This window comes from Oncorhynchus tshawytscha, linkage group LG14 (assembly GCF_018296145.1).
Source record: "Oncorhynchus tshawytscha isolate Ot180627B linkage group LG14, Otsh_v2.0, whole genome shotgun sequence".
NCBI lineage: Eukaryota > Metazoa > Chordata > Actinopteri > Salmoniformes > Salmonidae > Oncorhynchus > Oncorhynchus tshawytscha.
The window spans coordinates 31,031,619-31,052,014 of NC_056442.1; the positions used below are offsets into that span (position 1 = coordinate 31,031,619).

At 45.2% G+C, this 20,396-nt stretch overlaps 1 protein-coding gene across 1 annotated transcript in view; it reads left to right on the forward strand.

The window, feature by feature from the left end:
• The window catches only part of LOC112234722 (FRAS1-related extracellular matrix protein 2-like), a 93,899-nt gene that overhangs the window by 50,382 nt on the left and 23,121 nt on the right, over positions 1–20,396 (forward strand). The window contains exons 9-18 of the mRNA XM_042297347.1: positions 10,213–10,362; positions 15,431–15,640; positions 16,124–16,321; positions 16,548–16,712; positions 16,981–17,163; positions 17,371–17,501; positions 17,771–17,926; positions 18,248–18,451; positions 18,739–18,970; positions 19,092–19,423. Coding sequence (XP_042153281.1) covers positions 10,213–10,362; positions 15,431–15,640; positions 16,124–16,321; positions 16,548–16,712; positions 16,981–17,163; positions 17,371–17,501; positions 17,771–17,926; positions 18,248–18,451; positions 18,739–18,970; positions 19,092–19,423 — 1,961 coding nt within the window. The remainder of the gene's footprint in view (positions 1–10,212; positions 10,363–15,430; positions 15,641–16,123; positions 16,322–16,547; positions 16,713–16,980; positions 17,164–17,370; positions 17,502–17,770; positions 17,927–18,247; positions 18,452–18,738; positions 18,971–19,091; positions 19,424–20,396) is intronic.

Below are 20,396 nucleotides of genomic sequence, written 5' to 3' on the forward strand. Positions count from 1 at the left end.
TAGTCTGTACCCCTGTATAACAGCCCTATAATAGTCTGTACCCCTGTATAACAGCCCTATAATAGTCTGTACCCCTGTATAACAGCCCTATAATAGTCTGTACCCCTGTATAACAGCCCTATAATAGTCTGTAACCCTGTATAACAGCCCTGTATAACAGCCCTATAATAGTCTGTACCCCTGTATAACAGCCCTATAATAGTCTGTAACCCTGTATAACAGCCCTATAATAGTCTGTAACCCTGTATAACAGCCCTATAATAGTCTGTAACCCTGTATAACAGCCCTATAATAGTCTGTAACCCTGTATAACAGCCCTGTATAACAGCCCTATAATAGTCTGTACCCCTGTATAACAGCCCTATAATAGTCTGTAACCCTGTATAACAGCCCTGTATAACAGCCCTATAATAGTCTGTAACCCTGTATAACAGCCCTATAATAGTCTGTAACCCTGTATAACAGCCCTATAATAGTCTGTAACCCTGTATAACAGCCCTATAATAGTCTGTAACCCTGTATAGCAGCCCTGTATAACAGCCCTATAATAGTCTGTAACCCTGTATAGCAGCCTTATAATAGTCTGTAACCCTGTATAACAGCCCTGTATAACAGCCCTATAATCGTCTGTAACCCTGTATAACAGCCCTATAGTAGTCTGTAATCCTGTATAACAACCCTGTATAACAGCCCCATAATAGTCTGTAACCCTGTATAACATCCCTGTATAACAGCCCTATAATAGTCTGTAACCCTGTATAACAGTCCTGTATAACAGCCCTATAATAGTCTGTAACCCTGTATAACAGCCATATAATAGTCTGTAACCCTGTATAACAGCCCTGTATAACAGCCCTATAATAGTCTGTAACCCTGTATAACAGCCATGGAATGTAGCTCACCTCTAATCATTTTCAGAATGTCATAGTTTGACAGTGAAACAGTTCTATTCAGCAGGAAGTCTTGATGTAGTGGGGGGAGAGTTTCTAGACAATACACAGTCCGTATGAACCTAAGATTCTCACACACACTCTAACATACAATGATCTGTGGTGCGTTCCGAATCACACCTTATTCCCTCCTGTAGGTACGACCTGACAGGTACTCAATCTACAGTACTGCTCTTCTCCTTCAACAGACAGGCCTTTCTATCTCTCCTCCTTAGTTTATCTAACAGAGCTCAGTCCATTCCATTATCACCACCTCCTTTATCTATAGGCTGACATCAGCCCTGTCTCTCCAGAACTATCTCTCCATCCTTCCATCTCATCGTATCCTGGCACCTTAAACCCCCTCAGCACCTGATTCAGGATGCCCTGGGGAGGTGCCTCACTGTTTTACCTCATTCCCTCTTTGTGTTGATCAGGTTACAGCTCCTGACATCACTAGTGAGGGGGTTAGGCAGCTTGTCAGACAGTATCTTCAGGCTATGGTTTTCTCTCTGACTCTTTGTCTTAATCTGATTCTTGACGCCACGCAGACAGAATCAGGATTCCATTCAAGATAACAATAATAAGTAGGTATTTCCCCCTTTCCTACCTGCCCCTTCTGTGTGTGTGTCATTCTATACATGAACCCGTATGAACCACTCCACCCGAACAACTGATATGCAGGAGGGAGAGGATCCTGGTTGTCAGTCAGACGCCTTGTTGAGGCCTCAGGCCACGGCTCTGAGAACACGATGATGTCGAATGTCATGACTGGGGATGTATTAAGGCATGTCGACTGTTGTTTTGGTTGTAAATTAACTAGAACAATGACAGTGTTCTATAGCAAGACACAGAACATGCCAAAACTTAAGTTCATGCCAAGAGGAACTTTAGTTCTATACATTTGGAATGATCTGTTTGATATTTTGTTACATTCTAGAACAAATTTCTGATCCAGGCTGTAGTGTGACTGTATTAAACTGACACTGTGGTTTTCGTACCAGCATTGCGAGCACACTGCCTTGCCTGTCAGTCACAAAGCATGGAAATACAGATTACAGCCCGCACTCTCTCAAACTGTGACCAAAGGGTGAGGTAGTATGTATAGCCTGGCAACGATTGTCAGTACAGTTAGCTAAACCTCATACAGGTGTGGTACCAGGCTAGTAGTGTGAGTTATCAGGTGTTTATCAGTGCCATGCCACCTAGGATGTAGACTATTCAGTGGGTACACAGTGACAGGTAAGAAAGGCCTTTGGCCTGTAACCACCTTAAACTTTCGACCCTTCAACCCAGTTCCTCTGAGAACACTTCACGTCAGCTGAAAACCCAGTTAGCTAATCTCATCTCAGGGCTTATAGGAAATCTGTCTCCCCTGTTTACCTTCCTACCGGCCTCTCAAACATCCTTGACCCGCTATCTAAACATTAATACACAGTTAACTCACAATGAAAAGAATAGCTGTCAAATCAGAGTTAAGAAATAAATCAATCATTGATATTACTGACTGTTGTTCTCCCAGACCCTGGGTACATTCCAAATGATACCCTGTTCCCTATGGAGCCTAATCAAAAGTAGTGTACTATACATTACCAGGGATTATAAGCATGTAATCCTGCTTCCTTTCCTCCACACATGACACAGATACTCAGGCAGTACAGGCAGAGCGTGGAATCAGCCTTTCTCCCCTGTGTTTTGTGCTGTAGAAGTGGCGGTCTTTTGGCATGGTACGTGCATGCATGTGTAGCACCTGTCCCTGCCAGTGAGGGTCCTTTGTCCTGCTGTGCCTCTCCAGGGTGGGCTGACCCGGTCCCATTAAAGAGTTAGGGGCCTTAGGAGGTAACTGTTCCCCCCCTGCCTGAATTCCACTCCCAGCCCTTTCACTTCCAAAGAGAAAAGGATGTACATTAGAGCTGGATATTCAGGAGATGCAGTCAGTGTCTCTTCTAACCAAACACAACCAGAGATACAACCCAACTAAAAATGTATTATCGGTACCGTGTGTAGACTGTATATGATCTCAGTCAGTAAAGGGCAACTCAGGTACTTGATGTCTGCTGCTTTTCACTTTTTATTGCCAGGAATATGATCGCTCATGGTGTACACACACCTGGTTTGTTTCCCAGGTTTAAAACGCTGAACAGAACTAAATTTCACTCAGGCCCCCAAGGACCGGAGCTGCCTTTCCCTGCCTGATTATAATCATTATTTACTAGGATCATGTGTTTAACAGACGGGTGGTAGGTTTTATTGGAATAAAGAAATGATACTGACCTACTGTAGAGCTTGCTGAACATGCAGTCTAGCCCTGTAGGTGTAATTGTAACACTATAGTTAACACTACGCTACCTCTCCCTAAAATGCTGCAGCACATCTGTTGCTATCAGTGTGACCTGGAATCCAGGTGAATCCAGGTGAGTCCAGATGGGTCCAGGGAGGTAATAACAGGGTTTAGGGTCAACCCACTACTCTTTTCTCCTCTCATCCTCGTCTAGGACCCAGACCCGTCCCACTCTCACCAGAACCATAATCATACCTTACAGACCTTAGAGTGTTTTTGGAGATTTACAGACCAGTAACAGCACTGCATAAATACAAGACTGTAATTCTGCTCTACAAGCATTCTCATGTTTTACTGTCCCACGCCATACCACACCCCTCCCCAGTGGCTCCATACCACACCTCTCCCCAGTGGCTCCATACCACACCCCTCCCCAGTGGCTCCATACCACATCCCTCCCCAGTGGCTCCATACCACACCTCTCCCCAGTGGCTCCATACCACACCACCTCCCCGGTGGCTCCATACCACACCCCTCCCCGGTGGCTCCATACCACACCCCTCCCCGGTGGCTCCATACCACACCTCTCCCCGGTGGCTCCATACCACACCTCTCCCCGGTGGCTCCATACCACACCCTCCCCGGTGGCTCCATACCACACCTCTCCCCGGTGGCTCCATACCACACCTCTCCCCGGTGGCTCCATACCACACCTCTCCCCGGTGGCTCCATACCACACCCCTCCCCGGTGGCTCCATACCACACCCCTCCCCGGTGGCTCCATACCACACCCTCCCCGGTGGCTCCATACCACACCCTCCCCGGTGGCTCCATACCACACCCTCCCCGGTGGCTCCATACCACACCTCTCCCCGGTGGCTCCATACCACACCTCTCCCCGGTGGCTCCATACCACACCTCTCCCCGGTGGCTCCATACCACACCTCTCCCCGGTGGCTCCATACCACACCTCTCCCCGGTGGCTCCATACCACACCCTTCCCCTGTGGAGATGGTGTTTGTCTGCTGTACAAACCAACCTTATCTGATTACTACAGCTGCAAGTCTGGGACTCGGCGCACACACTCGCGCACACACAGATCTGATTACCGCAGTAGCGTGGAGAATGAGCTGAGACAGTCTAAAGCCTGCCTTGTTTGATTTGTCTTTTGGGAAAGACACTGGCAGCTGCATAAACCCTGACACCGCACACTCTTTGTCTAGGTTTGATCTCGACTCACACACGCACTTTGTAGCATCCCAAATGGAGCCCTATTCTCTACATGGTGCACTTCTTCTGACCAGAGCCCGTCAAAAGTAGTGCACTATATAAGGGAGAGGGTGCCGTTTGTGACATATCCTTTGTCTAGGTTTGTTCTCGACCTAGATAAAGGAGGACAGGTGTATTTGTCCTGTGTGTGCACCCTGTAAGCCTATTACCAATTCAAAGCACTTTCATACCTGACAACAATGCCTTCAACTACCAATCTTCAGGCTTTGTCTACATTAACAGTTTTCCTTCTGCTTGTCTAACTGACTAATACAATGAGTTGATGATATCCAATCCTTAAAGTGTTATGGTATTCTTTGAGTCCAAGATAAGTACATAAGGTGTTAGAAGATAAATCATTTACATCTCTTTACACCTGTCTGATAAACACATATCAGCCTGTCTGATAAACAGATATCAGCCTGTCGGACAAACGGATATCAGCCTGTCTGATAAACATAGCTATCAGCTTGTCTGATAAACATAGCTATCAGCCTGTCGGATAAACATAGATATCAGCCTGTCGGACAAACGCATATCAGCCTGTCTGATAAACATAGATATCAGGATGTCTGATAAACATAGATATCGGCCTTTCTGATAAACATAGATATCAGCCTTTCTGATAAACATAGATATCAGCCTTTCTGATAAACATAGATATCAGCCTTTCTGATAAACATAGATATCAGCCTTTCTGATAAACATAGCTATCAGCCTGTCTGATAAACATAGATATCAGCCTGTCTGATAAACATAGATATCAGCCTGTCTGATAAACATAGATATCAGCCTGTCTGATAAACATAGATAATCAGCCTGTCTGATAAACATAGATATCAGCCTGTCTGATAAACATGGATATCAGCCTGTCTGATAAACATGGATATCAGCCTGTCTGATAAACATGGATAATCAGCCTGTCTGATAAACATAGATATCAGCCTGTCTGATAAACATAGATAATCAGCCTGTCTGATAAACATAGATAATCAGCCTGTCTGATAAACATAGATGATCAGCCTGTCTGATAAACATAGATAATCAGCCTGTCTGATAAACATAGCTATCAGCCTGTCTGATAAACATAGCTATCAGCCTGTCTGATAAACATAGCTATCAGCCTGTCTGATAAACATAGCTATCAGCCTGTCTGATAAACATAGATATCAGCCTGTCTGATAAACATAGATATCAGCCTGTCTGATAAACATAGATATCAGCCTGTCTGATAAACATAGATATCAGCCTGTCTGATAAACATAGATATCAGCCTGTCTGATAAACATAGATATCAGCCTGTCTGATAAACATAGATATCAGCCTGTCTGATAAACATAGATATCAGCCTGTCTGATAAACATAGATATCAGCCTGTCTGATAAACATAGATATCAGCCTGTCTGATAAACATAGATATCAGCCTGTCTGATAAACATAGATATCAGCCTGTCTGATAAACATAGATATCAGCCTGTCTGATAAACATAGATAATCAGCCTGTCTGATAAACATAGATAATCAGCCTGTCTGATAAACATAGATATCAGCCTGTCTGATAAACATAGATATCAGCCTGTCTGATAAACATAGATATCAGCCTGTCTGATAAACATAGATATCAGCCTGTCTGATAAACATGGATATCAGCCTGTCTGATAAACAAGCTATCAGCCTGTCTGATAAACATAGCTATCAGCCTGTCTGATAAACATAGCTATCAGCCTGTCTGATAAACATAGCTATCAGCCTGTCTGATAAACATAGATATCAGCCTGTCTGATAAACATAGATATCAGCCTGTCTGATAAACATAGATATCAGCCTGTCTGATAAACATAGATATCAGCCTGTCTGATAGATATCAGCCTGTCTGATAAACATAGATATCAGCCTGTCTGATAAACATAGATATCAGCCTGTCTGATAAACATAGATATCAGCCTGTCTGATAAACATAGATATCAGCCTGTCTGATAAACATAGATATCAGCCTGTCTGATAAACATAGATAATCAGCCTGTCTGATAAACATAGATATCAGCCTGTCTGATAAACATAGATATCAGCCTGCTGATAAACATAGATAATCAGGCTGTCTGATAAACATAGATAATCAGCCTGTCTGATAAACATAGATATCAGCCTGTCTGATAAACATAGATAATCAGCCTGTCTGATAAACATAGATATCAGCCTGTCTGATAAACATGGATATCAGCCTGTCTGATAAACGTAGATATCAGCCTGTCTGATAAACGTAGATATCAGCCTGTCTGATAAACGTAGATATCAGCCTGTCTGATAAACGTAGATATCAGCCTGTCTGATAAACGTAGATATCAGCCTGTCTGATCAGCCAGCCTGTCTGATAAACATAGATATCAGCCTGTCTGATAAACGTAGATATCAGCCTGTCTGATAAACGTAGATATCAGCCTGTCTGATAAACGTAGATATCAGCCTGTCTGATAAACGTAGATATCAGCCTGTCTGATAAATAGATATCAGCCTGTCTGATAAACGTAGATATCAGCCTGTCTGATAAAGCCTGTCTGATAAAGATATCAGCCTGTCTGATAAACGTAGATATCAGCCTGTCTGATAAACGTAGATATCAGCCTGTCTGATAAATATATCAGCCTGTCTGATAAATAGATATCAGCCTGTCTGATAAACGTAGATATCAGCCTGTCTGATAAACGATAATCAGCCTGTCTGATAAACGTAGATATCAGCCTGTCTGATAAACGTAGATATCAGCCTGTCTGATAAATAGATAATCAGCCTGTCTGATAAACGTAGATAATCAGCCTGTCTGATAAACGTAGATATCAGCCTGTCTGATAAACGTAGATATCAGCCTGTCTGATAAACGTAGATATCAGCCTGTCTGATAAACGTAGATAATCAGCCTGTCTGATAAACGTAGATATCAGCCTGTCTGATAAACGTAGATAATCAGCCTGTCTGATAAACGTAGATAATCAGCCTGTCTGATAAACGTAGATATCAGCCTGTCTGATAAACGTAGATATCAGCCTGTCTGATAAACATAGATATCAGCCTGTCTGATAAACGTAGATATCAGCCTGTCTGATAAACATAGATATCAGCCTGTCTGATAAACGTAGATATCAGCCTGTCTGATAAACATAGATATCAGCCTGTCTGATAGATATCAGCCTGTCTGATAAACGTAGATATCAGCCTGTCTGATAAACGTAGATATCAGCCTGTCTGATAAACGTAGATATCAGCCTGTCTGATAAACATAGATATCAGCCTGTCTGATAAACATAGATAATCAGCCTGTCTGATAAACATAGATATCAGCCTGTCTGATAAACATAGATATCAGCCTGTCTGATAAACATAGATATCAGCCTGTCTGATAAACATAGATATCAGCCTGTCTGATAAACATAGATATCAGCCTGTCTGATAAACATAGATATCAGCCTGTCTGATAAACATAGATATCAGGCATTTTGCTTCACACCGTATTATTTCACATGCTTTGAAAAGCTCTTCATGTATAATTTCCTCATGCAGTGTTTATTTATATTAAGTCAATGCATCAGATAAAAGGAGTGCTTTAGTTACTACAGTACTATTACAGTACTGCTACAGTATTGTTTTATCAGATGGACAGATTAGTTCTATGCAGAGCTATTTTTCAGCCAGTATTAGCCTCCTCTCTCTGCTCTCCTATCTTCCTATTTATCTGTGTCACTTTGAGATGAGAAACACAGCTAACTAACAGCCTAAATGTGTGATCATCATCGTCATGGAAACAGGGTATATGCCTGTGGCGATATCACCACCATTGAATTCATTCATGTATTCACTGTGGCTGAAATGGCGTCCTGTGTAGGGCACTTCTTTGGCCTCTCTCTGGTCAAAAATAGTGTGCTATATAGGACATATGGTTCCATTTGGGACAGAACCTAGCAGCTTCATTAAATAGTACCCGCAAAACACCAGTCTCAACGTCAACAGTGAAGAGGCAACTCCGGGATGCTGGCCTTCTAGGCAGAGTTGCAAAGAAAAAGCCATATCTCAGACTGGCCAATAGAAAGAAAATATTAAGATGTGCAAAAGAACACAGACACTGGACAGAGGAACTCTGCCTAGAAGGCCAGCATCCCTGAGTCACCTCTTCACTGTTAAAGTTGAGACGGGTGTTTTGCGGATACTATTTAATGAAGCTGCCAGTTGAGTACTTGTGAGGCGTCTGTTTCTCAAACTAGACACTCTAATGTACTTGTCCTCTTGCTCAGTTGTGCACCGGGGCCTTCCACTCATCTTTCTATTTTGGTTAGAGCCAGCTTGCGCTGTTCTGTGAAGGGAGTAGTACACAGCGTTGTACCAGATCTTCCGTTTCTTGCCAATTTCTCGCATGGAATAGCCTTCATTTCTCAGAACAAGAATAGACTGACGAATTTCAGAAGAAAGTTCTTTGTTTCTGGCCATTTTGAGCCTGTAATCAACAAATGCTGATGCTCCAGATACTCTACTGGTCTAAAGAAGGCCAGTTTTATTGCTTCTTTAATCAGACAACAGTTTTCAGATGTGCTGGCTTCATTTCAAAAGGGGTTGAATGATCAATTAGCCTTTTAAAATAATAAACTTGGATTAGCTAACACAACGTGCCATTGGAACACTGGAGTGATGGTTGCTGATAATGGGCATCTGTAGGCCTATGTAGATATTCCATTAATTATCTGCCGTTTCCAGCTACAATAGTCATTTACATTAACAATGTCTACACTGTATTTCTTAGCAATTTGATGTTATTTTAATGGACAAAAAAAATGTTTTTCTTTCAAAAACAAAGACATTTTGACCCCAAACTTTTTAATGGTAGTGTATAACTCCAGTTCCTCTGTGATGGACCAGGCTTCTGCTGTTCAGTAGTCTGGAGAGAAGGGTTGGTTTGATCCATTTTCACACAAAAAAAATGAGTAAAGCCCTCATTGAAATAATTCGGAGCCAACAACTGCCACTCCAATTTTACCTCAAAGTTGTTTATTTTCCCAGAACATACAGTAAATGAGCCCAGGGTCCCGCTCTTACTGTGAGGGCCGTTACACTCAATCAACACCCTCCCTGTGTTTCTGGTTGTTTGAGTCAGCTGTGATGTTAGTTGACAGAAACTTCCCAGGAGACAGCCCAGTTCACAGCACGCAAAGTACAGAGAGGGAAAGAGGAACAAAGAGAGCGAGAAGAAGAGGGTGAGAGAGAGTCAGAGGAACAGAACAGTGTGGGGGAGATTGACTGCAGCGGAATCTGGGCTCAGGAAAGTACTAATTGCAGACAGGCGGGCCTGGAATCCTCCAACTCCTCTGCGTACGCACACACACACACACACACAAACACTCCTCTACCACAGTCGTCTACACTGCACCGGCTCCTTTCAACCAGACACAGAAATAGAGGGATGCCTTCAGGCTTCTAGTCTTTACATTTATATTCTGTAATAACATCTCCTCAAATGTACCATACTGTAATGCAGGGACTATAAGTGCTGGAAATGACTAGTGTTGAGTTTAGTGCCGGCTAGTGGCTCAATGTGCAGTCATTTAGCTATGTCGTCAGAAGTAACTGTATTTGAAATGTAGGTTATTACAAATTCAACTCAAAAGTTACATCAGACGGTTTCCAGCTGTGAAACTGACTCAAACAAGATCCTGATGTACGGCATCTTCCTGTGTTTCCTCTCCTCCACAGCTCCAGGATTCTACTTCGGGGACACAGACTACCGTGTGGATGAGAGTGATGGTTATGTGGAGGTCAAGGTGTATAGGACAGGCACTGACCTCTCTAAAACAGCCACGGTCACTGTACGCTCCAGGAAAACAGACCCTGTCTCTGCTGAAGGTAGAGACAATACAGTCATTAGATAATTTATTTTGGTACTGTCCATACGTAGCTCGTTTTTGGTCACAGGTCCAGGAATGGCTGAAGAATTGCAACATTTACCTAGAACTAATTTACCTAGCAATACTGGGTGATTTGAAAAGTCATAGTCAATCAATCAATAATATAATAATTATTTTAGCAAAAATGTTTACCTTTAACTTACAATCTGTAGAAGCTATGAGAATAGAAAGGTTCAGTACTTTTGTGAAGCATCACAGCACAGTTGAATAATATATAGCAAATATAAATGTAATATGGATGGTGTTAAGAGATGAATGGAAGGGGTTGAATGGATCTGAAGGGTGGGACTAATAACAACAAGATAACCAATGTAAAATGTACGGGGTCTGTAAAATGTATATAGGTTCAGAAATGTTGTGAAAGAGCACCATTACAAATAGAAATTAAACTGGATGGATATCAGAAATAGAGGAAGGACTAAAAACAAACCACATAACTGTTGTAAAATAGATTGTCTGTAAAGTGTATAATATTTATAAACTGAAAGTAGAAGCCTAAGTGTTATTGTTTATTAGTTTACTCCAATTGGAAGAGGGGTGGTAGGGTTTGCGGGGGAAAATAAAGGTATATTCAAAAAAGTATGTATATACAGTGGGGCAAAAAAATATTTAGTCAGCCACCAATTGTGCAAGTTCTCCCACTTAAAAAGATGAGAGGCCTGCAATTTTCATCATAGGTACTTCAACTATGACAGACAAAATGAGAGAAAAAATCCAGAAAATCACATTGTAGGATTTTTAATGAATTTATTTGCAAATTATGGTGGAAAATAAGTATTTGGTAAAGGGCGTGACAGGACTCCCCCAAAGGTGCGGACTCCGGCCGCAAAACCTGAAACAAAATGAGGAGGGTGGGGGGGTGATTAGTGGCGGCTCCGGTGCAGGTCGTAGCCCCCGCCCAGGACCCAGATCCGGCCATGGCACCGGGCTGAATGCCGTCCCTGGACTGGGAATTGGCGCAAAGGAGGGCTCCGGCCATGGAGCTTGGTTGGACGCCGTGCCTCGATTGGGCACCGGCGCAAAGGAGTACTCCAGCCATGGAGCTGGGTTGGACGCCGTGCCTGGACTGGGCACCGGTGTAGATGAAGTCTCCAGCCATGGAGCTGGGTTGGCCGCCGTGCCTAGACTGGGCACCGGCGCAGAGGAAGGCTCCTGTCCTGGAGCTGGACTGGACACCGTGCCTGGACTGGGCATCGGCGTAGAGGAAGGCTCTGGCCTTGGAGCTAGATTGGACACCATGTATCGACTGGGCATCGGCATAGAGGATTCCGGACTGTGGACCACCGCAGGAGGTTCCGGACTGTGGACCGCCGCAGGAGGTTCCGGACTGTGGACCGCCGCAGGATGTTCCGGACTGTGGACCGTCGCCGGCAGCTCTGGACTGTGAATGCGCACTGGAGGCCTAGTGCGTGGAGCCGGTACAGGTGGCACCGGACTGGTGACATGCTCTTCAGGGCTAGTGCGAGGAGGACATATCGGACTGGGGAGGCGCACTGGAGGCCTGATGCGTGGGGCCTGCACAGGTTGCACCAGACTGGTGACACGCACTTCAGGGTGAGTGCTAGGAGGAAGCACAGGACGTACCGGACTGGGGACATGCACTTCAGGGTGAGTGCCTGGAGGAGACACAGGACGTACCGGACTGGAGAGGCGCACTGGAGGCTAGATACGTGGAGCCAGCCCAGGTTTCACCGGACTGATGACACGTTCTTCCAAACGCCTGCGTTGCCGCATACTCCTAGCCAACTCCATTCTCCGGTATCCCTCCTCACACTGTTCCATCGAATCCCAGGTGGGCTCTGGTACTCTCGTTGGGTCGACCGACCACCTCGCTATCTCCTCTCAGGTGGTTTCTGGCTCTTCCCTCTGCTCAGCCGCCAGCTCCATGTGCCGCCCACCCCCAAAAAATATTGGGGTTTCTGTGGCCGTGGTCTGACGACACACTCCTCCAGAGTTTGCCATTCGGGCTCTGGCACTCTCCTTGGCTCAACCGGCCACCCCTTGTGTCCCCCCCCAAAAATCTTGGTTGTCCTTGGGGTTTCTGTGGCCGCGAACCCTGGCGTCGTCGCTGTCCTCCATTATTACCTTCCGTCTGCCACCAAGGAAGGGTATCGCATCCCCCCATCATTTCTTCCCATGTCCAAAACGCCTTCACCTGGTGAACATGCTGCTTGGTCCTGGTTTGGTGGGATAGTCTGTGACGGTTGTGTGGAGAGACGGACCAAGGCGCAGCGTGATTAAAGTTCCACATATTTATTTACGCGAAACTTCCGAACAAAAAGAAACAAACAACGAACCGTGACATCAGTGGTGCCACATGCACTAACTCAAAACAATATCCCACAAAACACAGGTGGGAAAAAGGCTACCTAAATATGATCCCCAATTAGAGGCAACGATTTCTAGCTGCCTCTAATTGGGAACCATACCAAGCACACCAACATAGAAATAAATATACTAGATTACCCCCTAGTCACGCCCTGACCTACTACACCATAGAGAACCAAGGGCTCCTCCAACCAAGGTACACCTACAATTGACTCAAATTATGTAAATTCGCCTATCAGAAGCTTCTAAAGCCATGACATAATTTTCTGGAATTTTCCAAGCTGTTTAAAGGCACAGTCAACTTAGTGTATGTAAACTTCTGACCCACTGGAATTGTGATACAGTGAATTATAAGTGAAATCATCTGTCTGTAAACAATTGTTGGAAAAATTACTTGTCATGCACAAAGTAGATGCCCTTACCGACTTACCAAAACTATAGTTTGTTAACAAGAAATTTGTGGAGTGGATGAAAAACGAGTTTTAATGATTCCAACCTAAGTGTATGTTAACTTCCGACTTCAACTGTATATGTATATATATTTTTACCCATAAAATATATGGGGTATTGGAAATGATGCAGACAATTACATTGATGGAAGCAACAATCTTTCTGCAATATTAAAGCTGATCCACCCCTTAAAAAACGCAACAACACAGCACACTGAATGTCTATGACAGTACACTGTCTGCTGAAGGTAGGTGCTCCAGTCCCAGTCCCTACAATACAACACACTGCTCTCACACAGGGTACTGTACTACAATACAATGTATTTGTGTTACAGCACACTGGCTTTACTGCTGTGTTTAAAGAGGGAAGGTTAACCAGGTGGAACAATATGCTTTAGTCCTCCTCAGGGTTAGTCTGTATGTCTGTCACTCTGTTGTTGTGGAAGTAGAGAGAACGCCCAGAGTCCACCTCAGGGTTAGTCTGTCTGACTGTCACTCTGGTGTTGTGGAAGTAGAGAGAACGCCCAGAGTCCACCTCAGGGTTAGTCTGTCTGACTGTCACTCTGGTGTTGTGGAAGTAGAGAGAACGCCCAGAGTCCACCTCAGGGTTAGTCTGTCTGACTGTCACTCTGGTGTTGTGGAAGTAGAGAGAACGCCCAGAGTCCACCTCAGGGTTAGTCTGTCTGACTGTCACTCTGGTGTTGTGGAAGTAGAGAGAACGCCCAGAGCATCACAGGCTGGATGTGTTGGGATGTTATATGACCTCTGAATGTAAACATGAGTGGAGAGGGGAAGGGCTCTGCTCAGCCCCAGCTGCATCCTACATGTTACCCTATTCCTTTTGTAGTGCACCGCTATTGACCAGGACCCATAGTGGATAGGGCGCCATTTGGTACGCAACCCCAGTCTGGTAGCTGTTGGAAGGTACAGAGGAGGGTAGGCCTACAGGGTTGGAAGGTACAGAGGAGGGTAGGCCTACAGGGTTGGGAGGGACAGGGTTGGGAGGGACAGGGCTGGGAGGGACAGGGCTGGAGGTACAGAGGAGGGTAGGCCTACAGGGTTGGGAGGGACAGGGTTGGGAGGGACAGGGCTTACAGGGAGGGGGACAGGGTTGGGAGGGACAGGGCTGGGAGGGACAGGGCTGGAAGGTACAGAGGAGGGTAGGCCTACAGGGTTGGGAGGGACAGGGTTGGGAGGGACAGGGTTGGGAACAATGTTGGTGATAAAGCTAGATTGAGTGAAGACAGAGAAATGTAGGCTGAATCCCTCATACTCTGGTGTTTAAGTCTGGATAGAGAGACTATACTGTATATATAGCTCCTGAAAGTAAAACCTTCTCCCTGCCTGCAGCCTTCCTCATATCACCTGCCCCCGAGCACTCCTCCTTCCCCTCACTCCTCTTTTATCTCCTCCCTCCCTCCCCCTTTCTCTCTCCCTCCCTCCCCACTATCTCTCTTACTCCCTCTCACTCCTTAATTCTTTCTTCTCCTGCCCGCAGCAAAATATTGTTTCTATCCTATCTAATCTGTTGAGATTAAGTGGTAATGCCGTCCCAAGCAGACACACATACTGTAGCTTTATAATACAGTCCCAAGCGGAGGTACACACAACGCTGGTTCAGAAACACATAGCTGGGTCTGTGGGTCAGATGTCCATAGCAGGGTTGGTCCTGAATGCCACCCTGTTCTCTATATAGGTCACTACTTTTGATCCGGGTCCAAAAGTATATATATAGGGAATAGGGTGCCATTTGGGACGCACCCTAGGTCAGCGGTACAGGAAGCCGTCATGGAGGTAAAGGCCATGCCATCAACACCCTGCCTCTTCATATCTCTGAGTGGATGAAGAACATGTTTACACCCTCCCGGGGGCCTAGGGAGATATCAGATGTCTCACACTACTGCAGTCTTAATCCTCACACAGATTCCTAGTGCTCCTTCACTGCTATGTACTGTTGAGAGGAAGCAACATTTGATAAACATGTTGTGATATTTACATTCACCGCTACTGATTATACTACTGTGAATCAAGTGTCTCAGTGTAGGATTGCTGCTCTAGGATCAGTTTTGCCTTTTAGATCATAATGAATACGATTATTTAATGACAGGGAGGACCTGATCTGAAATCAGCACTCCTACTCTGAGACACTTGATACATACAGCCCTAGGTGTTAAAATATCATCAAATACTTTAATCCTCTCATCCCTCTCTCTTTTCTCGCTCCTCTAGCCGGTGTGGACTACGTAGGGATCAGTCGTAACCTGGACTTTGCCCCGGGGGTCAGCCAGCAGACGTTCAGGGTGACCATCCTGGATGACCTGGGTCAGCCGGTGCTGGAGGGGACCGAGACATTCGAGCTGGTCCTCCGCATGCCCATGAACGGCATCCTGGGAGAACCGGGGAAGGCCACCATCCTCATCAACGACTCCGTCTCCGACCGTGAGTGAATCGGGCTGATATTGGATCCATAGGCTCTGGCCAAAATTAGTGCACTATGTAGGGAATAGGGTGCCATTTGGGACACAGTCCTAGTCACAACATTTCTGACTGTGAGTGAACCTATCTGATTTGTTAGGATGTGTCTAATTATCAATGAGATCTAATATAGATTCATATGAGCAATGGCATTTTATTCAGGAGTTTAGAAAACCTATCATACCTTGCTCTGACAAAACAGGGCATCTCTGAAACACATCAACACCAATAAAGGTGATTGATCAATGCTGCCACCTAAAGCTTTGGTGTCACGTTACTGTAAGTGTCCTTATCAAAGCATTTATAAAGCCTTTTTAAAGGCTTATAGTGCATTGTAAGATCAGCTGTAGACAGTTATGAGCATTATGTCATGGTTATGATCAACACTGTTTCTCTATGCACTTGATCTAACGTAGATGATTTGTTGATGTGATTGTCCTCTAACAGTGCCCAAGGTGCAGTTCCGTGATGCCATGCACATGGGGCATGAGAACTCCGGTCAGATCTCAGTCATGGTGTATCGTAGTGGAGACATCAGTTACAGGTCAACGGTCCGCTGTTATACCAGACAGGGCACCGCTCAGGTTATGATGGACTTCAACGAACGACCCAACACAGACGCTTCCATCATCACCTTCCTACCAGGTAACACTGAAATCTCTTCTGTAAAAGACTGTAGAAGACCAGGAAACACACTGACACAAGAAACACCTCATAGGCCAAAAGGGTTTAGTTTCTCTGTGCCTTTTGGAACCCTTCAAAATATTAGATTTTTCAACAACTTGGTTACCCCTTTTTGGTAATGCATCTCAATCTCTCTCCCTCTTTCTCCTCCCATCTCCGTCTCTCTATCTCTCCCCTCTCTCTCCAGGGGAGGTGGAGAAGCCGTGTGTTCTGTCGCTGGTTGATGACACGGAGCATGAGGAGGAGGAGGAGCTGAGGCTGCTGTTGGGGTCGCCCCGCAGTGAGTCTCCGTTCGGAGCGTCCATCGGGAAACAGAACGAGACTCTGGTCAAGATCATGGACGACGCAGACAGTAAGACTGACTGACTCACAGATGGAATCTTTTCATCTGGAGACAATAAAATAAGTTGCACACTCTATAATAGTCCCAGATACTTATTACATTACTTTTTTAAATTTTCTCAAATTCATGATCTGCTAGTCTGCATTCTGTTGACTTGTTTTGGTGTGTGTCATTCACAACTCATTCTACTCTGTTAGTCTGTCACCTTGTTTAGTTCATATCACCTATCACACTGCTCCATGTCTGACTCTGTGACCCTCATCCATGTTATCCCCAGAGGCCATCATCAAGTTTGGGGAGACTAAGTTCAGCGTGAGTGAGCCTAGCGGGGCAGGCCAGGTGTCCATGGTGAAGATCCCAGTGCTGAGGCTAGGAGACACCTCCAAGGTCTCTGTGGTCCGCGTCCACACCAAGGACGGATCAGCCACCTCCGGAGAGGACTACCATCCTGTGTCTGAAGGTGAGCAATATTACAACACCTCACACATCAACCTCTCATGTCAATAAGGACATGAGTTTTTCCTGATAATGTGATCTGATTAGGAAAATATCCTGACCCTAATACTATATAAATAATCAACTTGCTAAGGTAACTCCGTCAGTATCTGCAGTGTATAGATGTTTCCTGTTTAACCTAGAGCCGTGTTGTTGTTGTTGTTTACCCCAGACATTGAGTTCAAGGAGGGTGACACAGAGCACTACATCGAGGTGGAGATCTTGTTTGATGGAGTCCGAGAGATGAGAGAAGCCTTCACGGTCCACCTGAAACCTGATGAGAACATGGTGGCTGAGACGCAGGTGAGGACTGGAACAATAACATCACATAGACTCAGCAATATGACGTTGACCCAAGTAGCAGGATGAACGGAGAATATCGCAGATAAGCGCGATGCAGTCACGCAGAGTATATGCGCATGTGCATGGGTACACTTCACTTAACTTCGACGTGAAAGCTGAGGGACAGGAACAAGAGAGAAGTTTAGTTGTTGCGTTAGTCGCCCCTGATACATCACTACCTTTTAACAACACTTTTCTTTTTGATCTGTTTATGTTCTGTCTGTCCTCAGATGAATAAGGCCATTATCTACATAGAAGAGACCAACAGCATGGCGGACGTCACCTTCCCCTCCGTCCCCCAGGTGTTCTCCCTACTGCAGTATGACGACACCTCCAGAGCCAGACACACCCCCCCAGTGGCAGGCTATCCCGTCGTCTGTGTCACGGTACGGAGAATGGTTTATCACGGCTTTTAACCTCCCAGTCCAGGGTTTCGTCCCAAATGGCACCCTATTCTCTGTTTTATGCACCTACTTTTGACCAGAGTCCCATAGGGAAGTGCACTACATAGGGAATATGATGCCATTTAGGACATAGGCCAGGGCATCATTGTATTCACTGTCTGCTCTTAATTTGCATAAAAAACCAAGTCGTTTCTTTGGCTTAGGAATATGTCAATTAGGATGAACAATGCAAATTTTCCCTATACATTACAGTATATTTTTCCTCATTCCCAAACACGGTCTTCTCTCTCCTCCCTCTCTCAGGCTTGTAACCCTAAGTACCCTGACTACGACAAGACTGGCTCCATCTGCATCAGTGAGCACATCAATGACACGCTGACACGCTATCGATGGTTGGTCAGCGCTCCAACCAGCCTGGACGGGGTCACCAGCTCCATGAGAGAGGTGGACTTTGATACCTTCTTCTCCTCCTCCAAGATCATCACCTTGGACTCTGTCTATTTCCAGGTAGAGAACACATTATCAGTGAATTTGGACTGACTCAGACAACGAGTTGAAACTAAAGTGAATTATTTAGTTCATGATGGGATTGAGTTGACTGTATTGATGCGACTGAGTTGACTGTATTGATGCGACTGAGTTGACTGTATTGATGCGACTGAGTTGACTGTATTGATGCGACTGAGTTGACTGTATTGATGCGACTGAGTTGACTGTATTGATGGGACTGAGTTGACTGTATTGATGCGACTGAGTTGACTGTATTGATGTGAGATGTGTGTCTCTCCCTCCAGGCTGGCTCTAGGGTGCAATGTGCAGCTCGTGCTGTGAACTCTAACAGAGATGAGGGCCTGGAACTCAGCAGCTTCATAGTCTCCATCAGTATAGAGGATGGTATGTGCCAGCCTCGTGTGGTGGGTACAGTGGGCGCTGAGCCCTTCTCTGCCAAGCTACGCTACACCGGAGCAGAGGACCCAGACCACCCCAACCTCATCAAGATCACTGTCACCATGCCACACATAGACGGTGAAGAACACAGAGAGACTTCTATCTTCTTTCTCTTTCTATTTCTCTCTCTCTTTCCCACCCCCGCCTTTCTCTCTCCTAACCCCTTGTCTCCCCTCTCTTCTCTCCTCTCCTCTCCCAGGCATGCTCCCTGTGGTCTCCACCCGTCCTATGTCTAACTTTGAGCTGACGTTGAGTCCTGATGGTACTCGTGTGGGGAACCACCGCTGTTCTAACCTGCTGGACTACACCGAGGTCAAGACCCGCCACGGCTTCATAACCAACGCCACCAAGAACCCTGAGGCGATCGGGGAGACCTCTCCCTACCAGTACAGCACCCCCCTGAGGGGATCCAGCGTACTGCGCTTCTACAAGAATCTCAACCTAGAGGCCTGTCTATGGGAGTTCACTAGTTACTATGACATGTCTGAGCTACTGTCAGACTGTGGAGGGACCATTGGTACAGACGGACAGGTGAGAGCAGTGTGTGGGAAGAGGTGTTATGGTGATTTCTTGGGAAGAGGTGTTATGGTGATTTCTTGGGAAGAGGTGTTATGGTGATTTCTTGGGAAGAGGTGTTATGGTGATTTCTTGGGAAGAGATGTTATGATGATTTCTTGGGAAGAGATGTTATGATGATTTCTTGGGAAGAGATGTTATGGTGATTTCTTGGGAAGAGGTGTTATGGTGATTTCTTGGGAAGAGATGTTATGATGATTTCTTGGGAAGAGATGTTATGGTGATTTCTTGGGAAGAGATGTTATGGTGATTTCTTGGGAAGAGATGTTATGGTGATTTCTTGGGAAGAGGTGTTATGGTGATTTCTTGGGAAGAGGTGTTATGGTGATTTCTTGGGAAGAGGTGTTATGGTGATTTCTTGGGAAGAGATGTTATGATGATTTCTTGGGAAGAGATGTTATGATGATTTCTTGGGAAGAGATGTTATGGTGATTTCTTGGGAAGACATGTTATGGTGATTTCTTGGGAAGAGATGTTATGGTGATTTCTTTGGAAGAGAAATATACTTGCTCAGTATTTGTCCTCCAGTTCTTTCCTATAACAGTTCTTGTAATTTTCCTTTTCACAGACACAATCCTTTACAGCCACTTATCTGTTAGCTACCTCCTGAGATGCCCCTCTCAGACAATGTTCTTCTAAACCCCATGTTAACCTCACCACTAATAACTAACCAAACACAGTGCTTTATGGATTCCCACAACTCCTCATGTGGCCTACTACTTATCTTGTCAAAATGCCTTCTCCAGCATTCACAGCATTAAAACCTTCTGCTCTTTTCTGTACTGTGCTCTTTAAACAGCTGCTGCTGCGTTGAGGGAGGGACTGCTCTTACAGGTCTTAAACTCTCCCTTAAACTCCCTCCCTACTTCCCTCCCTCCCTAACCCTCCCTGAGTGGAGATCTTAAACCCTGGTCACATGCTTCAGTGC